This window comes from Cornus florida, unplaced genomic scaffold (genome assembly GCF_030987335.1).
Source record: "Cornus florida cultivar Cherokee Brave unplaced genomic scaffold, ASM3098733v1 CherokeeBrave_3.0.0_Hap2_Chr05, whole genome shotgun sequence".
NCBI classification, from domain to species: domain Eukaryota; kingdom Viridiplantae; phylum Streptophyta; class Magnoliopsida; order Cornales; family Cornaceae; genus Cornus; species Cornus florida.
The window spans coordinates 30,737,734-30,756,118 of NW_026775575.1; the positions used below are offsets into that span (position 1 = coordinate 30,737,734).

At 38.2% G+C, this 18,385-nt stretch overlaps 1 protein-coding gene across 3 annotated transcripts in view; it reads right to left on the minus strand.

The window, feature by feature from the left end:
• The window catches only part of LOC132306240 (uncharacterized), a 43,188-nt gene extending 25,021 nt beyond the window's left edge, over positions 1 to 18,167 (minus strand). For all 3 annotated transcript variants that reach the window (XR_009481863.1, XR_009481862.1, XM_059803562.1), the window contains exons 1-10: positions 17,918 to 18,167; positions 17,599 to 17,788; positions 17,383 to 17,507; positions 4,552 to 4,674; positions 4,159 to 4,305; positions 3,314 to 3,999; positions 2,232 to 2,353; positions 2,033 to 2,124; positions 1,621 to 1,840; positions 1,426 to 1,489 (exon numbers count right to left, since the gene is read on the minus strand). Coding sequence is in view for 1 of the 3 variants with exons in the window: in XM_059803562.1 (XP_059659545.1) it covers positions 1,426 to 1,489; positions 1,621 to 1,840; positions 2,033 to 2,124; positions 2,232 to 2,353; positions 3,314 to 3,999; positions 4,159 to 4,305; positions 4,552 to 4,674; positions 17,383 to 17,507; positions 17,599 to 17,788; positions 17,918 to 17,995 (1,847 nt within the window). In the remaining 2 variants the exon portion in view is untranslated. The remainder of the gene's footprint in view (positions 1 to 1,425; positions 1,490 to 1,620; positions 1,841 to 2,032; positions 2,125 to 2,231; positions 2,354 to 3,313; positions 4,000 to 4,158; positions 4,306 to 4,551; positions 4,675 to 17,382; positions 17,508 to 17,598; positions 17,789 to 17,917) is intronic.
• Between the last annotated feature and the right edge of the window lie 218 nt (positions 18,168 to 18,385).

Here is an 18,385-nt window from a genome sequence, read left to right on the forward strand (position 1 = left end):
TATGCAGTTCCATCAACAGTTCCATGATTGGGAACTTTTGGAAGTGTCGGACTTCCTATCCTTCATCTATAGCCAGGTGGTGGTCGGGGTGGGCATGTTTGAGATGCTGTAGGTGGGTACCTCAAGAGGGCTTTTCGAGGTTAAGTCATTCTACAATTGTATGTTGGAGCGCCTGGGCCCTATTTTTCCTTGGAAGGCCATTTGGAGGTTGAGAGCTCCACTGAAGGTTGCTTTCTTCTCTTGGACCGCTGCTTGGGGAAGCATCCTAACTATTGATAATCTTAGAAAAAGAAGTCATGTTGTGGTCAACAGGTATTGTTTGTGCAAGACAACGGGACAATCCTAGCCACCGAGCAATGAATAAGAAGATGTTGTTTGTGCAAACATCTTCTTATTCATTGCTCGGTGGCTAGGGATGTTTGGTCTATGTTTCTTGGGTGTTTTTGGTCTTCCATGGGTGTTCTCAGAATCCACAGTAGACTTGTTAGAGACTCGGAAAGGGTGTACAATGGAGAGCTGAGTTAGAGATGCTTGGAGGGCCACTCCCCTTTGTATTTGGTGGGGCCTATGGCGTGAGAAATGGGAGATTTTTTTAGGGAGAGGAGTCTCCCATTTGGGCTATTAAATACAGTATTCTTACTTCGTTATTCTTTTAGGTAAATGTGCGGGACTGTAATTCAATGGATTCTCTTTTGGATTTTGTGGATAGCTTAAAGCTATAGTGTCGTCTTGGACGGTTGTTGTCTTCTTTGGGAGCACTCCCCTTTTGAGCGCCTTTTATAAAATCTTACTTATCAAAAAAAAAAAGGACCTGCCCTCTCAAGAGTGCCTTCTTTTCTATTATATGTTAGAGCTGTCCTGCTTTTAAAAAAGAATTTTGAATATACAAATCCTCTCAATCCAGAGAGTTTTCAAATGATTGAAAAACATAGTGCAGTTTCCTGTTAGATTGCTGGATGAGCTTGAAAAACGTAGTGCAATTTCCTGTTAGATTGCTGGATAAGCCACCTTATCATATTCACTAGCAAGTGAATTTTTTCCTGTTAACACCACAGGGCTTTTGGAACCTGCTGGTGAGTGGTGACCTACACAGCTTCTTTCTGAACCCATGCAAGCCATACGAGCCACAGAAAGGGCATGAGATTTGATCTCATCCTGGACAGTGTGATATAGTCCTCGGATTCTTCCCTTTCAAACAATTGGTTCCGATGACAGGGCCTACCTGACCCAAGACTCAGCAACCAATTTCATGTCTTTTGAATACTTCGGCATCTAGTTTTTTTGGGTACCAATGCTAGATATGAAGCACTTTACAACTGTGATTCATATATATATATATAACCTTGATTGAGGATTATGGTGCATAATTGATCTATAATTTCTCAGATGTCAATTATATTCTATTTAAAATGGTAGAAATAATACCTTAAAGGAATTTGAAGAGGAGAGAATCCAGATGATATCGAACCAACGAATTTTACTCTATCACCTGCCAGATAGATAATTGTTGTTACAACTTTTAACTATCTTGGATTCAATACACTAACGGTATGGCCAAAAACAGGAGGGAGGTGTTGGACCAATTGTGAATGAAATTACTCAGCAAAAGAAATTAGATACCTTTTTTGAAAGTGTAGTTCTTCAACAATGCAATAGATGCATCCTGCTTAGACTTGGCCTGAGAGATTGCATTAGATCCATCGGTCATATCAGCCTCAACATGTGAAACTGATTTCCTGAGCTGTAATACAGCAGCCTGTGCAGCACGTTTAGGAAACACGCTTGCTCTTTCAGACCTTGAATTCTCTTTTACAGAATCAAAATCCTTTGGCGCTAATCCCTGATAACATTTTAACGAGCATTTTCAAAATAAAAAGGTAAAAAAGCCTCGTGTGTCAAGTCCTACCCAGTCAAGCATTTAATATTGCTAAGCAGGGTTTACGCATGAGGGCGAACTAGAAAATGACAAACACTAAGAAGAGATGCCACAATTTATTACTGAAGGAGGAATGCAGATAGAGATGAAGCTTACACCAGGCAATAGAAGAGAATCAACTATTAGGAGTCTAGCACCGAAGTATTTGGCAAGTGCCTTAGTCAATGTCTCCTGATACATTTCCGAACCTACAAAGAAGTTTATGAGAATTTTTATGTCTGAGATGGAATCAAATAGGAAAGAAAATAAATATAGAACAAGTTTCTAATAGAACCAAGGAAATTAGGGGTAATACCTGCAGGACCAGATAATAATATTCTTGGGCACAAGGTAGGGAGATCTGAGGCGTGCTTCACAAATTTATTACATTTCATATGTATGTATGTGGAAGCAATCAAAACAGTCTTCGTGGTCTCACTGTCAGAATGCACAAATTCATATCAAACATAGATTTCCAAATAACATGGACCAAATCATGAAGATTCCACATAGTCCACAACCGGAAAAGTATTCAAAAATCAAATATTATGAATTCTAAAGATATAATTTTATATGTAAAAATATGTAAAGAAGCCTAACAAATTGTTGGAAGGACAACAAAATTGAATCCATGACAATATAAATGCAATAGCTAAATGTGTCAGATAAATCACCTAATACTATAGATGAACAAATTATGTAGCAAAAAACTAGAGAATTCATTTCAAAAACAGCAATCAAACAAAAACTGTTCCATTATTAAATTGCTATAATTATTAATGAATAAAAGAGAACATAATAAAATGGAATGGAATAATTTGCACATCAGACGAAAACAAGGATACTGCACAGAGAAAGAAGAATACGAATATAAATATGAACTGAAAAACCCTGGTTAGATTTTTAGCATGGAAAAAAGCACAAGTGCAAGAAAAATCAGTTAAAAGTTCATATAGTATGGTGAGGCTTTATTAAAGGAGTAAGCATGTGAGTAGGAGAGGAGTCATCCAATTCTGTGTACAAATACAGGTGCATATCTAAAAACATACACAAGCACACGTACAGATATATGTCATGTCCTCATTATATGTTTCTCTACGTGACATAGTTGATTATATTTACATTATTAACAAGTTTATCGACTTTATCTTACAGTCATAGAAAATCCATTTACTGTATACAATATACTTTTTTATATAAAAAATATATTTTATCTCCATGCCTTCACTTTGTCTTTGCTCTATACTACTACTATTTCCATGTCAATATCAATGTGTCCATGTCATTCCATATCCGTGCTTCTTTGCTAAACGCACAGCAGAAAATGTGACAAAGCAATTGTGAAGTTAAAAAGATCGTGAAAAGCCTAACACTGAGACTGAGAATCACATGTTGCACCTTAAATAATAAGGAAATTTTTCGAATGAAACTTCAATGTCGTTGGGGTTGAGAATTCCTTCTTTTAATCCATCTACAAAAGCTTCACGCCTTGTCGATGTCAAAATGGCAGGATCAATATCCTTGAGCAGTTCTCTGATCTCACTCTGCTTATCAAGAAGTTTTGAGATGCTACCACTTAAATCAATATCAGATGAAGATGATCCTGCAAGCATATCCCGGAGCGGTCTTAATTCGTGAGTTGCCCTGGGGACCTTTTCAATTTTTGCACCCACAGAAGCATCCAATCCAATGCCATTGGCATTAAGATCTTCATCAGCAGCATCAAAAGGTGGAATAACAGCATTCTCACTTGACAGGACGCTGGCCCCATTTTTATGATCAGAAGTGTCCTTCATGTCAGCATCCAGTATATTATTATCTGATACCTCAAAAGCAGTAGGTAACACATGCATTTCAGAACCTTGTTGAACATCATCATCATGACGAGATGTTGGAGGAAGGGATAACTCTTTTTGAAGATTAGACAAAGATGCTAATATGGATGCCCCTGCAACTGCTGAAGGGTCTCCTGATCTTGCCTCAATGTGTAATCCTTTTACTGGAGCACGATGGGCTTCTAATATGCTTATTGAAGGCAACATGCCTGGAGTAGCTAAGTTATCACTGACAAGTTGCTCGAAAATCTGATAAAATGTCAAGAAAACTTGCTTTTTCTTTAAAAAATAAACGAGTATAGAGTATATATTAGGACTACATAAAACAACAATGAACCCCAAGTAACTAAAAATAAACTAGTTAACTCCACAAAAACTGCACCCTCAAATCCTGGTAAAAAAGGATACATAAGCATGTTTACCAGATGAAGTAAAAACCACCTCATCACCTTCATTGAGAGGTATGGCAGAATTTTTAGGATAAACCTTGCCATTTACTTGGACAGCACCTTTTCCCCCAGTAATTTTAAGAAAGATGACAGAAGAACCTCCACACTGAGCATGGTAAAAGAGAAATGTAAGTATTACCTATCATTTTGAAAATAGAAAGAAAAATAAAATAAAAATAAAAAATAAAAAACAAACAAACAAGGATGTTTCCACACTACTATTTGATAAGCAAAACCACATATGTCCACATTTCTATGCATTTAGTTATTTCATTCTTATGCGTACTGCTATGCATTTCTACTGACCAAGTAATTCATCCGTCTCAGAAGCAAATACCATAGGAAGTCATACCTCAGGCTCCACACGCGTCAAGTTGCACAAAGATTTACTAATGGATGGATCTCTTATTGATAAGTCGCACTGACGGCCTTGACCAACAGTGAATATAGGACTGCTCAAAAGCACATGAGGGTTCTGGAACAATGGAAAACGTAGGAACATTAGAAAGAATTTAAGATTCGAAACATAATCACCAATGAAGATATGCATCGCTTACCGGAAAAATAATTTAATAGAAACAATTTTTCAGTAAAAAGCATAATTTGTTACCTAAAACCGAAGGCAGATACCGAGTTTGGACCAGCCATTGTGGAATGTTAAAAGGAATATAATTAATACAGACCTAGCTACTGGCATTATTTTCACAAAGTGAGTGCTCTCAAGCACAAATCTCATTCTCATGTTACTCAACCCGAGGATTTTACCCAGCAATAGCACTTAAAAGCTTAGGTAACTAGGGAAAAATTAGTTCAAGTCCAAAAGTAACAATGATGAAATTCAAGTTTCTTATTTTCAAGGTTCATCATGTCACTTTCATGCCTAATGAAAACAAGATCACCAAAGGAAAACAATTTATTTCTCACAACCCTGGCTTGCCAAAATTAAAGCCCACAAAAGCTCCTTATCATACCCTGATGTTTTTTCTCACAATTTCAAATATATGAACATTACAACTACATTATTCTCTTTGGGACTCATATCAAGCTAGAACATGAATAATCATCACAACAAAAAAATAAAAATAAATAAATAAATTAGGGTCTCAAGTTATTTCAGTTTCAACATAAAAGATCCACACAACTACAGCTCACATTTTAATGGATATTGCAAGAATGCGGACTCATGAAAAGCTTCTGGACATAAGGGATAGGGGGGCCAGGCTTCTCATATCAAAAGGGTCGTAGATAGAGAACTCAGCCACCTATTTCATTCTACGTTCCGGGGCAGAGCCTACCTGATTCGACCAACTTTTGGATAACAAGACGGCAAAGCTGAATTGCTTTGATCAATGAAAAAGCCCAGTCAGCCACCAGCAAAGGTTAGAACCTCCCTATTTGACATTGGTTCTGGTATTGAAGACAACCCTCGGGGGATGGTTCAATGCCATAAGAAGATGAAAGGACAAAAAGGAAAACTTCCATGCACATGCATGGACAGGTGATGGGGCTCAGACATCAAAGACTCCGTTCTAAGGTTAACAAAACCCTATTATCATCAAACTGTCCAGGTCTCCAGCTAACTTGACGATCGGCTTGTCAGAGGAGGAGGTTGGGATTTAGGACAGTCCATCGAAAAAGGAGGGCCAGCCATGAATGCATATCAAAGTTTGGATGTCTTGCATTATCAAGTTGGCTGTTCTACAACCCTGAGGCCATGCAGGAGAAGCAAACATGTGTAAACTGGAAGGGTTCAATCTTTGGGGGGATAACCTGGTCCACTGAAACGCAGCTATCTCAAGGGTGGCTTTGAGGAGGACCATTGTCTCATCAGAGACGTAAAAGCCAATATTTGTGTCAGCAATCATATGGCATTACCTGTTTCAGATTCCCAAGAAAAGTTATCACTCACAGTGCCGCAATGCAAGTGATGAAGCCAACGGAGCCTCAATTATTTACCATGCAAAATAACAAAGCATCTCAAGCTATGAAATTTTTTTTTTTGATAAGTATCTCAAGCTATGAATTTGAATCAGGGAAACTGCTATGATAAGGTCAGAAACTGCCAGTTTGCTCAGAAGAACAAGTTTAAAACAATGGTTGAAGATTGAAAATCTTCCACATGCAACATGAATGTCTTTTTGCAGAATGAAAGAGCTTGAGTTAGTATGCATGAAATTTTCCTTTATGAAGTTCAATGTTGATGCAATTGGCGGTAGATGTGGCCAATGAGAAATGTGGCGACCCAATGTGGGCGGGTGCGAGGCACTGGCAGGTTACCACACTAGGAGAGTTACAGGTGCACAATCCCACATCGCCTGGGTGTGGATAGGGCAAGTGCAATATATAGATTCAACATCCTTCTATGAAACAACGCGTTTTAAAGCCGTGATGGCAGTGAACCCACCAGAACTCCAGAGTTAAGCGTGTTTAACCAAGAGTAATACTAGGATGGGTGACCCCCTGGGAAGTCTCTGGTCTGGGGGAGCCAAAAAGTGCAATATATAGATTCAACATCCTTCTATGAAACAACGTGTTTTAAAGCCGTGATGGCAGTGAACCCACTAGAACTCCAGAGTTAAGCGTGTTTAATCAAGAGTAGTACTAGGATGGGTGACCCCCTGGGAAGTCTCTGGTCTAGGGGAGCCAAAAGCGGACAATATTGTGTCTGACTAGGGTAAGGGTCGTTACAAATGGTATCAGAGTCTGACCAGCAGCAAGTGTGGCCAACAGGGACGTTGGGCCCCAAAGGGGGGTGATTGTGGCGGCCCAATGTGGGCGGGTGTGCGTGGGCAGGTGTGAGGCACTGGCAAGCTACCACACTGGGCGAGCTACAAGTGCACAATCCCACATCGCCTGGGTGTGGATGGGGCAAGTGCTATATGTAGATTCAACACCCTTCTATGACATAACGCGTTTTAAAGCCGTAATGGCCGTGAACCCACCAGAACTCCAGAGTTAAGCGTGCTTAACCAGGAGTAGTACCAAGATGGGTGACCCCCGAGGAAATCTCTGGTCTGGGGAAGCCAAAAGCGGACAATATTGTGTCTGGCTAGGGTGAGGGTCGTTACAAGAAATTTCAATCAAATTGCTATATACACGAACAACAACAACAACAAGCCTTTTCCCAACTACATGGGTCTACTAAATGAATCCTATATTTCCATTCCGTTCTATCTAAGGCCATACCCATAGTCAAACTCATGCTATCATATCCTTCCTTACTAACTCCGCCCGCGTTAACAATCAAATTGCTACATATACATGGAAAATTCGAATGGCAGAATTGGATTGCGCACTGCACAGAAAATCAGCATTATCATCATCCTTGCCTTTATCCCGTACAAACGGGGTTGGCCACATGGATTCTCTTTCTCCACTCTTTCCTATCATAAGCCATATTTCCTACTATATTTAATTTTGTAAAGTCATTCCTTATCACTTCATTCCAAGTTAGTTTAGGTCACCCTTTGTCCCTTACCTTCCATGCAAATCAATCTTTCTCTCCTCACGGGTGCATCTAGAGGTCGGCGTTGAATATGCCCATACCACCTAAGTCTACTCTCTCTTATTTTCTAGTTAATAGGCGCCACACCTAATTTCTCCCTAATCATTTAATTATTAATCTTATCTTTCCTAGTTTTTCCTAGCATCCTTCTTAACATCCGCATTTCCGCCACATGGATGTGTTGCTTGTATTTCTTTTTTAACGTCCAACATTCCACTCCATATAGAATAGCTGGTCTAATGATTGTTCTATGTACTTTTACTTTTAACTTATTTGGTATTCGTTTATGCATAAAAACCCACTAGCGTTCCTCCACTTTGTCCAACCTATTCCAATTCTACTGCTTACATCATCATCAATCTCACCATCTTTTTGTACAATTGATCCTAAGTAACGAAAATAATTACTTTTGAGTAGTGCTTTGGTCTTGAATTTTTGTTGTTATATTATCATTCCCTATAACACTACTAAATTTACATTCCATATATTCCTTTTTAGTTCTACTAATTTTTAATCCTTTTAACTAACGCTACTCTCCATGCCTTTAATTTTATTGCTAAAGCTTCTTTAGAGCTATCCAATAGCACTTTGTCATCCGCAAATAACATGTACCATGGAAGGTCACCTTGTAAGTCCTTCGTTAAATAAATTTACCAACCCTTGGTGTAATCCTACTCTTATATGAAAATCATTCGTCTCCCCACATATAGTATGAACTCTAGCCCTCGTGCATACCTTGAATAAGTTCTATAAATCTATCCGGAATATGTTTTCTTTGTAGAGTCCACCAAATCATGTTGCTAGATCTATTGGGTGTGCTTCCTGTTTCAAGGAAGGGAGCATTCTCATGCATCAGAGAAAGGCAAGGATTTCTAGAGTCCAAGAGGTTATATAAATGAGAAGAGTGAAGACAAGGTTCCTTCATCTCGCGTCCATATATGTTTTTCAAGGTGAAAGCTCAATTGAGTTCAGAAACCGTAAAGAATCAATTTCTTTACAAGTGAAATCAACTTGAGGACTTGAACAAGCTAGGATCACTGGCTGAAGGGCAAAGGCATTGCAGAACTAAAGGCAGTTGTTTAAAGGTTCAACCAGACCCTCTGGTTTACTAGGTGAAAATCATTACGTGTAAAGAAATTTCTTGCCTATAGAACCGGACAATTAGAGAAAGAGCATGACCAAGGGGAGTTGTGCAGACCTAATCACCTTCGCACTACCAAAGATCTTATTGGTTATTTGTAGCATGGGAGTTGCTGAAGGGGCACCACTCTTGGAGTTAGGTGCCAGCCTAAGCAAGGTAAAGTGTGAGCGTGAGTATCTAATACGTTATCATACGAAAATTTTAAAATATGCAACCAACACAAGTCAAGATCAAATTTAAGGAATATTTTCAACATTATCAGTTCAGTGTTCTGCCAAATCAAAGTATACAAATCCCTTAAAAATGCAATAAAAAGCTATTCAAATTCTTTTAAAAATGGATTTTGGCAACATTAGCTAAGAGGATAAGCTAATCAATGAGTGTATCTATCATTTTAATATGTATATGCATCAACTAAATCAAATAGTGGAAGGCTACAATCATAACAGGTATTATACCATCATATTCAGACTCAAGCAGAAGACACATTAAATGCAAGTAATCAATCGAAAACTCATAATTCCATCAAAAACATTCGATAAGATAAAACAATCTTTGAAGGAAGACATTAAAACATGGAAGAAAGAGGTGTTTGGGAATTTGAAGTGGAGGAAAAATAGTGCTTTATCAGAGATTGCAGATATTGATGGGTTGGAGGGACAGTGCAACCTTGCGGAGTCATTGAGGAATAGGACCTTGCGGAGTCATTGAGGAATAGGAAGCTGGAGTGCCAGGCAGAGTTTGCTGAGATTGCTATCATGGAAGAGATCTCGCGGAGAGAGCCTTGTGGCTCTAGGAGGGCGACAAAAATACGAAATTCTTTCATAGACTTGCCAATGCCCATAGAAGGGGCAATCATATTGGGAGGATTCGGGTGGAAGGAGAGTTGTTGTGTAAGGAGGAGGAGGTGTGCAGAGGTTCCTGATTTCTATGAGATGATGTTTACAAAAACCTCAAGTTGGAGACCATCGCTGGGGGGGCTTCACTTTGACTCTATTTCTGCTGAGGAGTGCACTAGTTTGGAGGAGCCTTTTTCAGAAGAGGAGGTCTTGACTGCTTTGAAGAGTTGCAATGGGGATAAATTCCCAAGAACCTGATGGATTTTCCATGAGATTCCTTTTGGAGAGCTGGGAGGTGGTTAGGGGGAGGTGATGGATACTTTTTATGCTTTTCATGCTCAGGGTTGTTTTGAGAAAAGTCTGAATGCTACCTCTATTGCTCTTATTCCAAAGAAAGGGGGGCAGTGGATGTTCAGGATTTTCGACCCATCAGTCTGGTGGGACGCATGTACAAGTTGATTGCCAAAGTTCTTGCTTTTAGATTGAGAAGAGTCTTGGATGGGGTTATTTCAGACTCCCAAAATGCCTTTGTGGGAGGCCGTCAGATTTTGGATTCAACCCTTATCGCTAGCGAATGTGTGGATTCCAGATTGTATAGTGGGGTTCCTGGTGTCCTTTGTAAATTGGTCATTGAGAATTCTTATGATCATGTGAGTTGGAGTTTTCTTATCTATCTGTTGGAAAGGATGGGGTTTGGTGAGAGACGGAGGCGATGGATTCAGTTTTGCATTTCCAGTCCTCGCTTCTCTGTGCTTGTGAATGGATCTCCGACAGGATTTTTTTCCAGTTCGAGGGGCTCTCTCCTTTTCTTTTCCGTATTGTGATGGAGGCCCTTAGTAGACTGTTGAGGAGGGCTATGGACTTGGGTTTTCTAGGAGGCTTTATGGTGGGGAGGGATGCAGCTAGTCAGCTGGAGATTTCTCACTTGATGTTTGTTGACGACACTTTGGTGTTTTGTGACATGGATGTGTCCCTAGTTGAGATATTTGAGATGTGTTCTGATTTGGTTCCAAATTGTCTCTGGTCTAAAAGTGAACGTGGGAAAGAGCGTTTGGTGCCGGTTGGGGAAGTTCCTGAGATTGCGATTTTAGCAGGGGCTCTTGGGTGTAGCATTGGTTCATTTCCTATCTCCTATTTGGGTTTACCCCTTGGGTCGTCCTCGAGAAGGGTGGGAAGCTGGGACGCTATGGCGGAGAGGTTCGAGAGAAGGTTGGTGGGATGGAAAAAACAATATCTTTCTAAGGGAGGAAGGGTCACCTTATTGAAGAGTACACTTTTAAGTCGGAATTCCTACTTACTTCCTTTCGTTGTTCCATATTCCTCATTCCGTGGCTGAGAGGATTGAGAGGCTGCAAAGGAATTTTCTTTGGGGGGGATTGGGGGAGGAGTTCAAGTTCCATCTAGTTCGCTGGGAGAAGGTTTGTTGTCCGATTCGTGTCGAAGGCTTGGGCATCAGAAGATTGGTGCCTTTCAATTAGGCTTTCCTCGAAAAATGGCTTTGGAGATTTGGGGTGGAGAGACATAGGCTTTGGAGGAGGGTGGGGAGGGGAGGGGAGGTTAGAGTTTCCTTGAGATGCGTATTCCAGGGGGAGTTGGTGTTTGGAAATTCATTCGGAAAGGATGGAATGTTTTTTCGAAACGCATCAAATTTCGACTCAGGGATGGTAGGAGGATCAGTTTTTGGGAGGACTTTTGATGTGGTGACCGCTCACTTGCTCTCTCTTTCCCTCGGCTTTTCAGGATTGCCACAGATAGGCAGGCCATGGTGGTTGACTGTTATCGTCTTGATAGCGGAAGATCGTCTTGGGATGTTCGTTTCACGAGGCACTTTCAGGATTGGGAGATCTAAGACGTCGTTGGTCTTTCGGAGTTACTTATCGCCAGGAGATTATGAGTGGAGATTCTGATGGATGGTTGTGGGTCCCTGCTTCTCAGGGTCACTTTGATGTTCGGTCCTTCTATAGATGTTTCATGGAGGGATTCGGGGTTCCATTCCCGTGGAAGGTTGTTTGGCGCTCCAAAGCCCCCTTAAAGGTGGCTTTCTTTGCGTGGACATCTGTTTTGGGAAAGATTTTGACTCAGGATAATCTGAGGATAAGGAATCAGGTTGTGGTCAATTGTTGCTACATGTGTCGTAGAGATGAGGAGACGGTGGATCACCTTCTCTTGCATTGCACCATGGCTAGGGAATGATGGGATTTGATGCTTGGTTTGTTTGGTATTCAGTGGGTTATGCCAAGATCCTCTAGAGGGTTGATTAAGGCATGGAAAGGTCGCATAGTGGGGGCCCAAGTCCAGGATGTTTGGAGGGTTACGCCATTGTGTGTCTGGTGGTGTCTTTGGCTCGAAAGAAACAAGAGATCTTTTGAAGGAAAAGAGACTCCTATCTCCATGCTTAAGTTCTCTATTATTTCTACTCTTTTTTGTTGGGTTATGGGGAGAAATTATAGATATTTAGAGGAGATTGTAGATTTTTGTGGACTCCTTGAAAGTTTAGAGCTCTTTTTGGCCTTGTGTAGTTCCCTAGGACACGCTCCGCTTTTAAGCGCTTTTTATACATTTTACTTATCAAAAAAAAAAAAAAAAAAAAAGATAAAACAATCTGATCTACAACAAAAATTGTGATATTATTACCGCACACCAATCAACAATCAGTAGAAGAAAAGAAAAGAAAAGAAAACGATATTATCAAATTATAAAAAACAAAGGCTTGTTTTTATTGTTTCAGTCTCAAGCTTACTGTTATACCAAAATAGATAACATAGAAATGGAGTGGGGGTAATAGATGACAAAGATTTAAAAGAAAATTATTTAACTTTTGCAATAAAAGGAGATTGGATAAAACTAAATGAACTTGTGTTAGGAGAAATTGTACTTACTATAATTAGTGCTTATACAGCCAAACAGACGGAAACATTAAAGTACAATTTTGGAAACATTTGAATTAATTAATACAAAATTCCTTAACAAAAGAAACTGTTTATAAGAGGAAACTTGAATAGTAATGTAAAAAAAAAATTGAAGAGCGCATGAGATGATGCAAAGTGGAAATAGATTTGAGGATAGAAAACTTCTAAGGAGGCTATATTTCATATGATAGTAAAATACATAGAGGTGAATCAGGGGCGGAGCCAGGATTTCATTTCGGGGGGGTGCAGTGTGCTTCACCAAAAAAAAAAAAAAAAAATCAAATGTCCAATGTTTTTCAATAATTTAATTAGCTTTAGTCGATTTAATGATGCACCATAGTCTTTCAACAGACCAGTGGCCTAGCGGTATCAGCTTCTTACTTTCCAAAGGGAGGTCAAGGGTTCAAGTCTCAATAGAGACAAGTGTGTGTGAGTACCAACTAGGGAGGAAAAAAAAAAAAAAAAAAAAAAAAAAAAAAAATTATCAAATATTTTTAGAAATTAAAAACTTTAGGGGCGGCACTTTCTAACATTTCTATAAAACTTCTTATATATATAAAGAAATATACATAATAGGTGAATTACACTGATTTAACTAAAAGATTGACTAACAAACACAAACAAGAGCCTGTAACTTTGTTTTTTTATTTTTTTAGTTTACCTAGTTTTTTGAAAGTTAGTTTGTGGCAAGTTAGTTACCTCTTGGTAATGGTCAAAGATGTAATTCATACTTCAACCCAGTGTAATTAAAGGCCCAAGGCGCACCAAGGTGCTAGAGGTCCTTTGGAGCCTAGGCGCACGGTGAGGTACACGCCTAAGTGTAGTGAGGTGCACAATTGAAATTTTAAACTACCATAAAAACATTCATATCTCATAAGTCGCATCAATATTCTAAAAATTAATATAAAATATAAAAAAGTAAATCCATCAACTATACAAGCATTCAAGAACCATAAAACAAAGCACAAATTTGTTTTCTTGAAAGACAAAACAAAATTTCTTTTTTTTTTAATGGAAAACAGAGCACAAAAAGAAAGAAATCTATTAAACAAAAAGTTAAAAATAAAAAACTGTTACCAAGAGAAGGGAAAAAAGAAAAAAAAAGAGAGCCCAAAAAAAAAAAAGACGCAGAGACAAAAGAAGTAGATGAAGAGAGAGAAGTAGATGAGAAGAGAAAGTGTGAAGAAAAGGGAGAACAAACAGAGCCCCAAAAAAAAAAAAAAAAAGACGGAGAGAGAAGAAAACTAGACAAAGAGAGAGAAGTAAGCAAAGATGAGAGGAGAGAGAAGTAGAGGAGGAGAGAGAGAAGAAGAAGAAGAAAGAACTGACATGGCTTCATCGTTCAACTCTGCAACTAGGGATTTGTCGTTGGTCTCAAAGTCTCACTCTTTCTATGTTCGGTTAACACTTTGACTCTTAAGATTTCTTATTTGTTTATTCTTTTGAACAAAAGTTCCTTCTCTCATAAGCTAATACTTTCTTATAAGTTTATTATGTTGCCAAAAGTACCATTTTTAGCTTGAGAAATAGAATAATCATTTAAAAAAAAAAAAAGCGAGGCGTGCCTAGGCACGCACCTGACAAATAGGACGGGGCGCAACCGAGGCGCCCGCCTAGTAAACATGAGTGCGCCTGGGATGGCAAAAGGCGCTAGACCTACACCTCGAGCCTAGGCGCGCCTATAACAACACTACAGTTCAACCAAGGGCAAACGTGTAGTATTCAATACCAAGGGCATATTGAAACTTCTATACTCTCATCAAAATTAGGGCTCATGCATCTATGATCCATGCTTTAGCGTTTTGAAATTTCATGCTTTGGTTTGCAAAATCCAAATTGACATGCATTTAAAGTGTTTTGAAAACTTGAAAAAAAATAAAAATAAAATAAAAACTTAAAGTATAGAAGTGCAGAGCACTCTGATCAATTAATCTATCAATCAAACGATGCAGTACCTATGTCAATTGATCACCCTTTCTCTCTGGACCGGTTGATTTAGGCAAGAAAGCAGTTTCCTTTTTTCCCCAATAAATTAGAAAGTAGTTCCCTTTCCAGCTTTAAATACTAAAAATTCAATTCTCTCTACAACTCTGAATGGTATATGCATTTTTTTTTTTTTTTTCCTAGTTGGTACTCACACACAAATGCCTTTTCTAAGACTTGAACCCCTGACCTCTCTTTGGAAAGCAAGAGGCTGATACTGCTAGGCCACTGGCCCGTTGGACAAATCATAAAACACACAACATACAAAGAGATGCATATGTTTGAGAGTTTTTGAGCAAAATTGAGAGCATTCATATTTTTCTTCTGCCATTCATCAACAACATTAGAATTTGTGAGTGTTATGTGAGAGTATTGACATCATAATCATTGTGGAGCTAATTTGGACAAGTTCAACACCAACAATCATTCAAGCAAATCAAGATTGAAGTGAGCGACTAGTCATTGGAGATCAAATCACTTATTGAAGTAGCAGATTCCCGAGGAGCGAAGTTTGTTTATGAGCAAACTGTGTGCCAAGAGGCTCGAGTGGAGAATCTGGTGGATCAGTCTATGTCAAGAGGTAACTAAGGGTTCAAGATATCCAAACTATTAACCTGGTGAAAATATCTTTCGCATAGTGGATTCGATTTGGCTAGACAAGGGACCCCTAATTTTTTTCATTTGGGTTTTCCACGTAAAAATCTCAATGTCCTTTCTCCAAGCTTTTTACTGCTTTTATTTATTACATCTTGATTGGTGTGCTAATTAGCACGATGGATTTATCGAACGTCAATATTTAATTTTAGTTTGAATTTCAAATTTCAGTAATTTAGTTAAAATCCAAAACTTTTTTATATTTAGTTAAATTTATAAGCAAGACCTAGAATACGTCTAGAACACGGACCTTGCACTAACTCTACCAAAGCCTAGGTTTCTGATCCTTACGCCATCAAGTTGTACAATCATCAACGTATTAATTAAATTCGTAATTCATACTACAGATGCTTGAGAGAGAATATTTTGTTGATCAATAATTACACGAAACTACTCAATTTAGAATTATGCCTGAGACATCAATAATGGAAGCTATTTAATTACAGAGTAGACTAATGGAAAGATGTAGAGATCAGAAGAAGAATTTTAATAAGGACATTATATATGTAGAAAAGCCAATAGGTTGCAAAGAGAGAATTATGTGGATTTTTATAAAGAAATGAGTAAAAATCAAATGTTGACATGATAAATATCATTTATAATATAGTTGTGCCTATAAGAATAATAAATGTACAGCATTTTCAATTACAATAGGCTTGCATTAGGGATCAATATTAAACTCATATCTTTTTACAAAACATATTCAATATGAGGCTACATAGTGTATGCTATTTCTTGATGACATTGTTTTTGATTGATAGAACTAAAGAAGGGAGAAGGAGAGAAGCTCAAGAATCAAAAGGGTTTAAGCTAAGTAGGATTCAAATTGAATTCATCAAATGTAACTTTATAAAACTAGAAGTGCAAATAGGAATGCAGTGATCAAGGGTTAAAGGATGCTACAGAGCAAACAATTCCATTACCTAAACTCGATCACTCATAGAATGGAAAAGGTTAGTGATGATGGAATAAAATCGGTGCTTTTATCATATTGTATGATTACATATACCTCTAAAATTGAAAAAGTAAATTATACGAAGTGATTGTTAGTTTAACTATACTCTATGAAACTAAATGTTAAACAACTAAGAAACAATAGATTCACAAAAATGAGCCTGGTTCAAATGTTGAAGTGGACATGCAGAGAAAAGTGACTAAGATAATTTGACAATGTGCAACTACCAATCCTGCACCATTAAGAAAGAGTAGCATATCACACTGGGGATAATGCTAAAAGAAAAGAAAGATTAAAGTTAACCTGAGTTAATATAGTAAAGAAACATAAGATTTGTGTTGTTTAACTCAAGTTATCGCCTTACATGGAACAAAACAAGAAAACAAAATTTATGTAGCAAACCCCAAATAGTTGGGGCAACGCTTTATTGAGTTTAATTGAGTTGGGAAAGTGTTATAATAAATACTTTGAAAACTTTGAGTGGTGCACGTATATCCTTCGTAAAGGATTTCACCATAATGGACATGAACAGTTGCTCCTACGGTAACCAATTGATTTGAAAGCCGAATTAAATTTGCAGTTGGATTGTATACAGTAAGAATAAAGAATTCAACAAACTTCAAATAGCTTAATGGTGTGAATATGGACCCCTCTTATGAATCCCTTCCTCCCAAGGTTGCCCTTTTTTTTTTTTTTTTTTCAGGTCTCACTGACATAATAAGCTTGTAATAAATAGTAGTGAACTATTTGACTAGTATATTACATAATTGCAGACAAACTCTCCAATAGTGGAAGCTAAAAACAAAATACATAGAGGCGGCAACTGACTTCGAGCAAGTATAAAGGCATAACAAGGTAGTAGCACCACTGAAACTTGTAATTGAGAGAGGCATAATACAAGTTTAAGTATACATTTAGCTGGCATATACATCTACAGCACAATCTAGAAACCTTATCAACTTCAAACATTTGAACCCAAAAAAGCATCCCAGATTTCAAGAAGTTAACATGCGGACCAATCAGTTTTGTCAAACCCAATGATTTTATTTGATGAGAACCCCGGTGATTAATCTGACTGCTGAACGTACGTTGTAAAACTAAAAAGAAAGTATAAGGGATCTTTTCTTTTGTTCTTGCAAAAATAATAATAATAATAATAATAATAAATAAATAAAAGAGTGAGAAACGAAGGCCTACCTGAGGGTACTGGGACAGAAGCTTTCCCCACTCGACCTTCCGCTTTTGCATCAGTTGCCGTTTCTGGGCACGATTCAAAATTGAATCAACCGACTTCGTCTTCTCCGCATCAATGGCGGAATCATCTGTACCACAGATCAGACGTTGAAGATGAATATGACAGAAAAACCCATAAGCCAAGAAAGTCCAAATACATGAAAAAGAAAGATTTCACACCTAAAGCCATTGGAGACACCAATGGCTCGCCTTCAAATGCAACAACCGGAGATTTCTCAGCCACAGTCGCATCCAATCCATCCAACGCTTTCGAAGTATCGGCACAAGGCGTATCAAAACCCAATTCCTTTGCCGGCTCTGGGGTTTCCACAGGAGGCGCACAAGGTGTCTGGTGCGATGCCTCCGCCGCCTGCGGTGGCAATCAAAACACATCAAACTCGAAATTCACATGAAAAGTAAATGCGTGCATAAATGCATTTAGATTGTAGAGAAAGATAAACCTTGACAAAACCCTAACCCAGATCGGGAAAGAACCAACCTTTGATCGTTTGCGGTTGGGGAGAGAAGACGAAAGCGGACGTTTTGAGGAAGATGAGCTTTGCCTGGTTTCAACCATGTCTGTACCGTATAATCAAAACAGAGAATTATACAGAAAAAGAAATGTATATGTGTGTGTGCATATATATATATATGTGTGTGTGTGTGTAACAGAGAGGATTGTATGGTGAATGATTGAAGGAGATCAGTCACCAAGCTTCCTGCTCTTATTTGGTAAAGGTCAAAGACTCAAAAGCACGGGTCTGCTCTGGTATTTATATCCGTAAATTAGACACGTTGCGTATTTTTTATTTTTGTAAAGAACTGGTATAATTCAAATTAAATTAAATTTATAAAATTAAAAAAAAAAATCAGAAATTAAAAAGTAAATTATAAATTTGTCCTTAAAGGTTATTACAATAATATTGATTTTCATTTTTAAAGATATATTAAGATTATTTTGAGATTT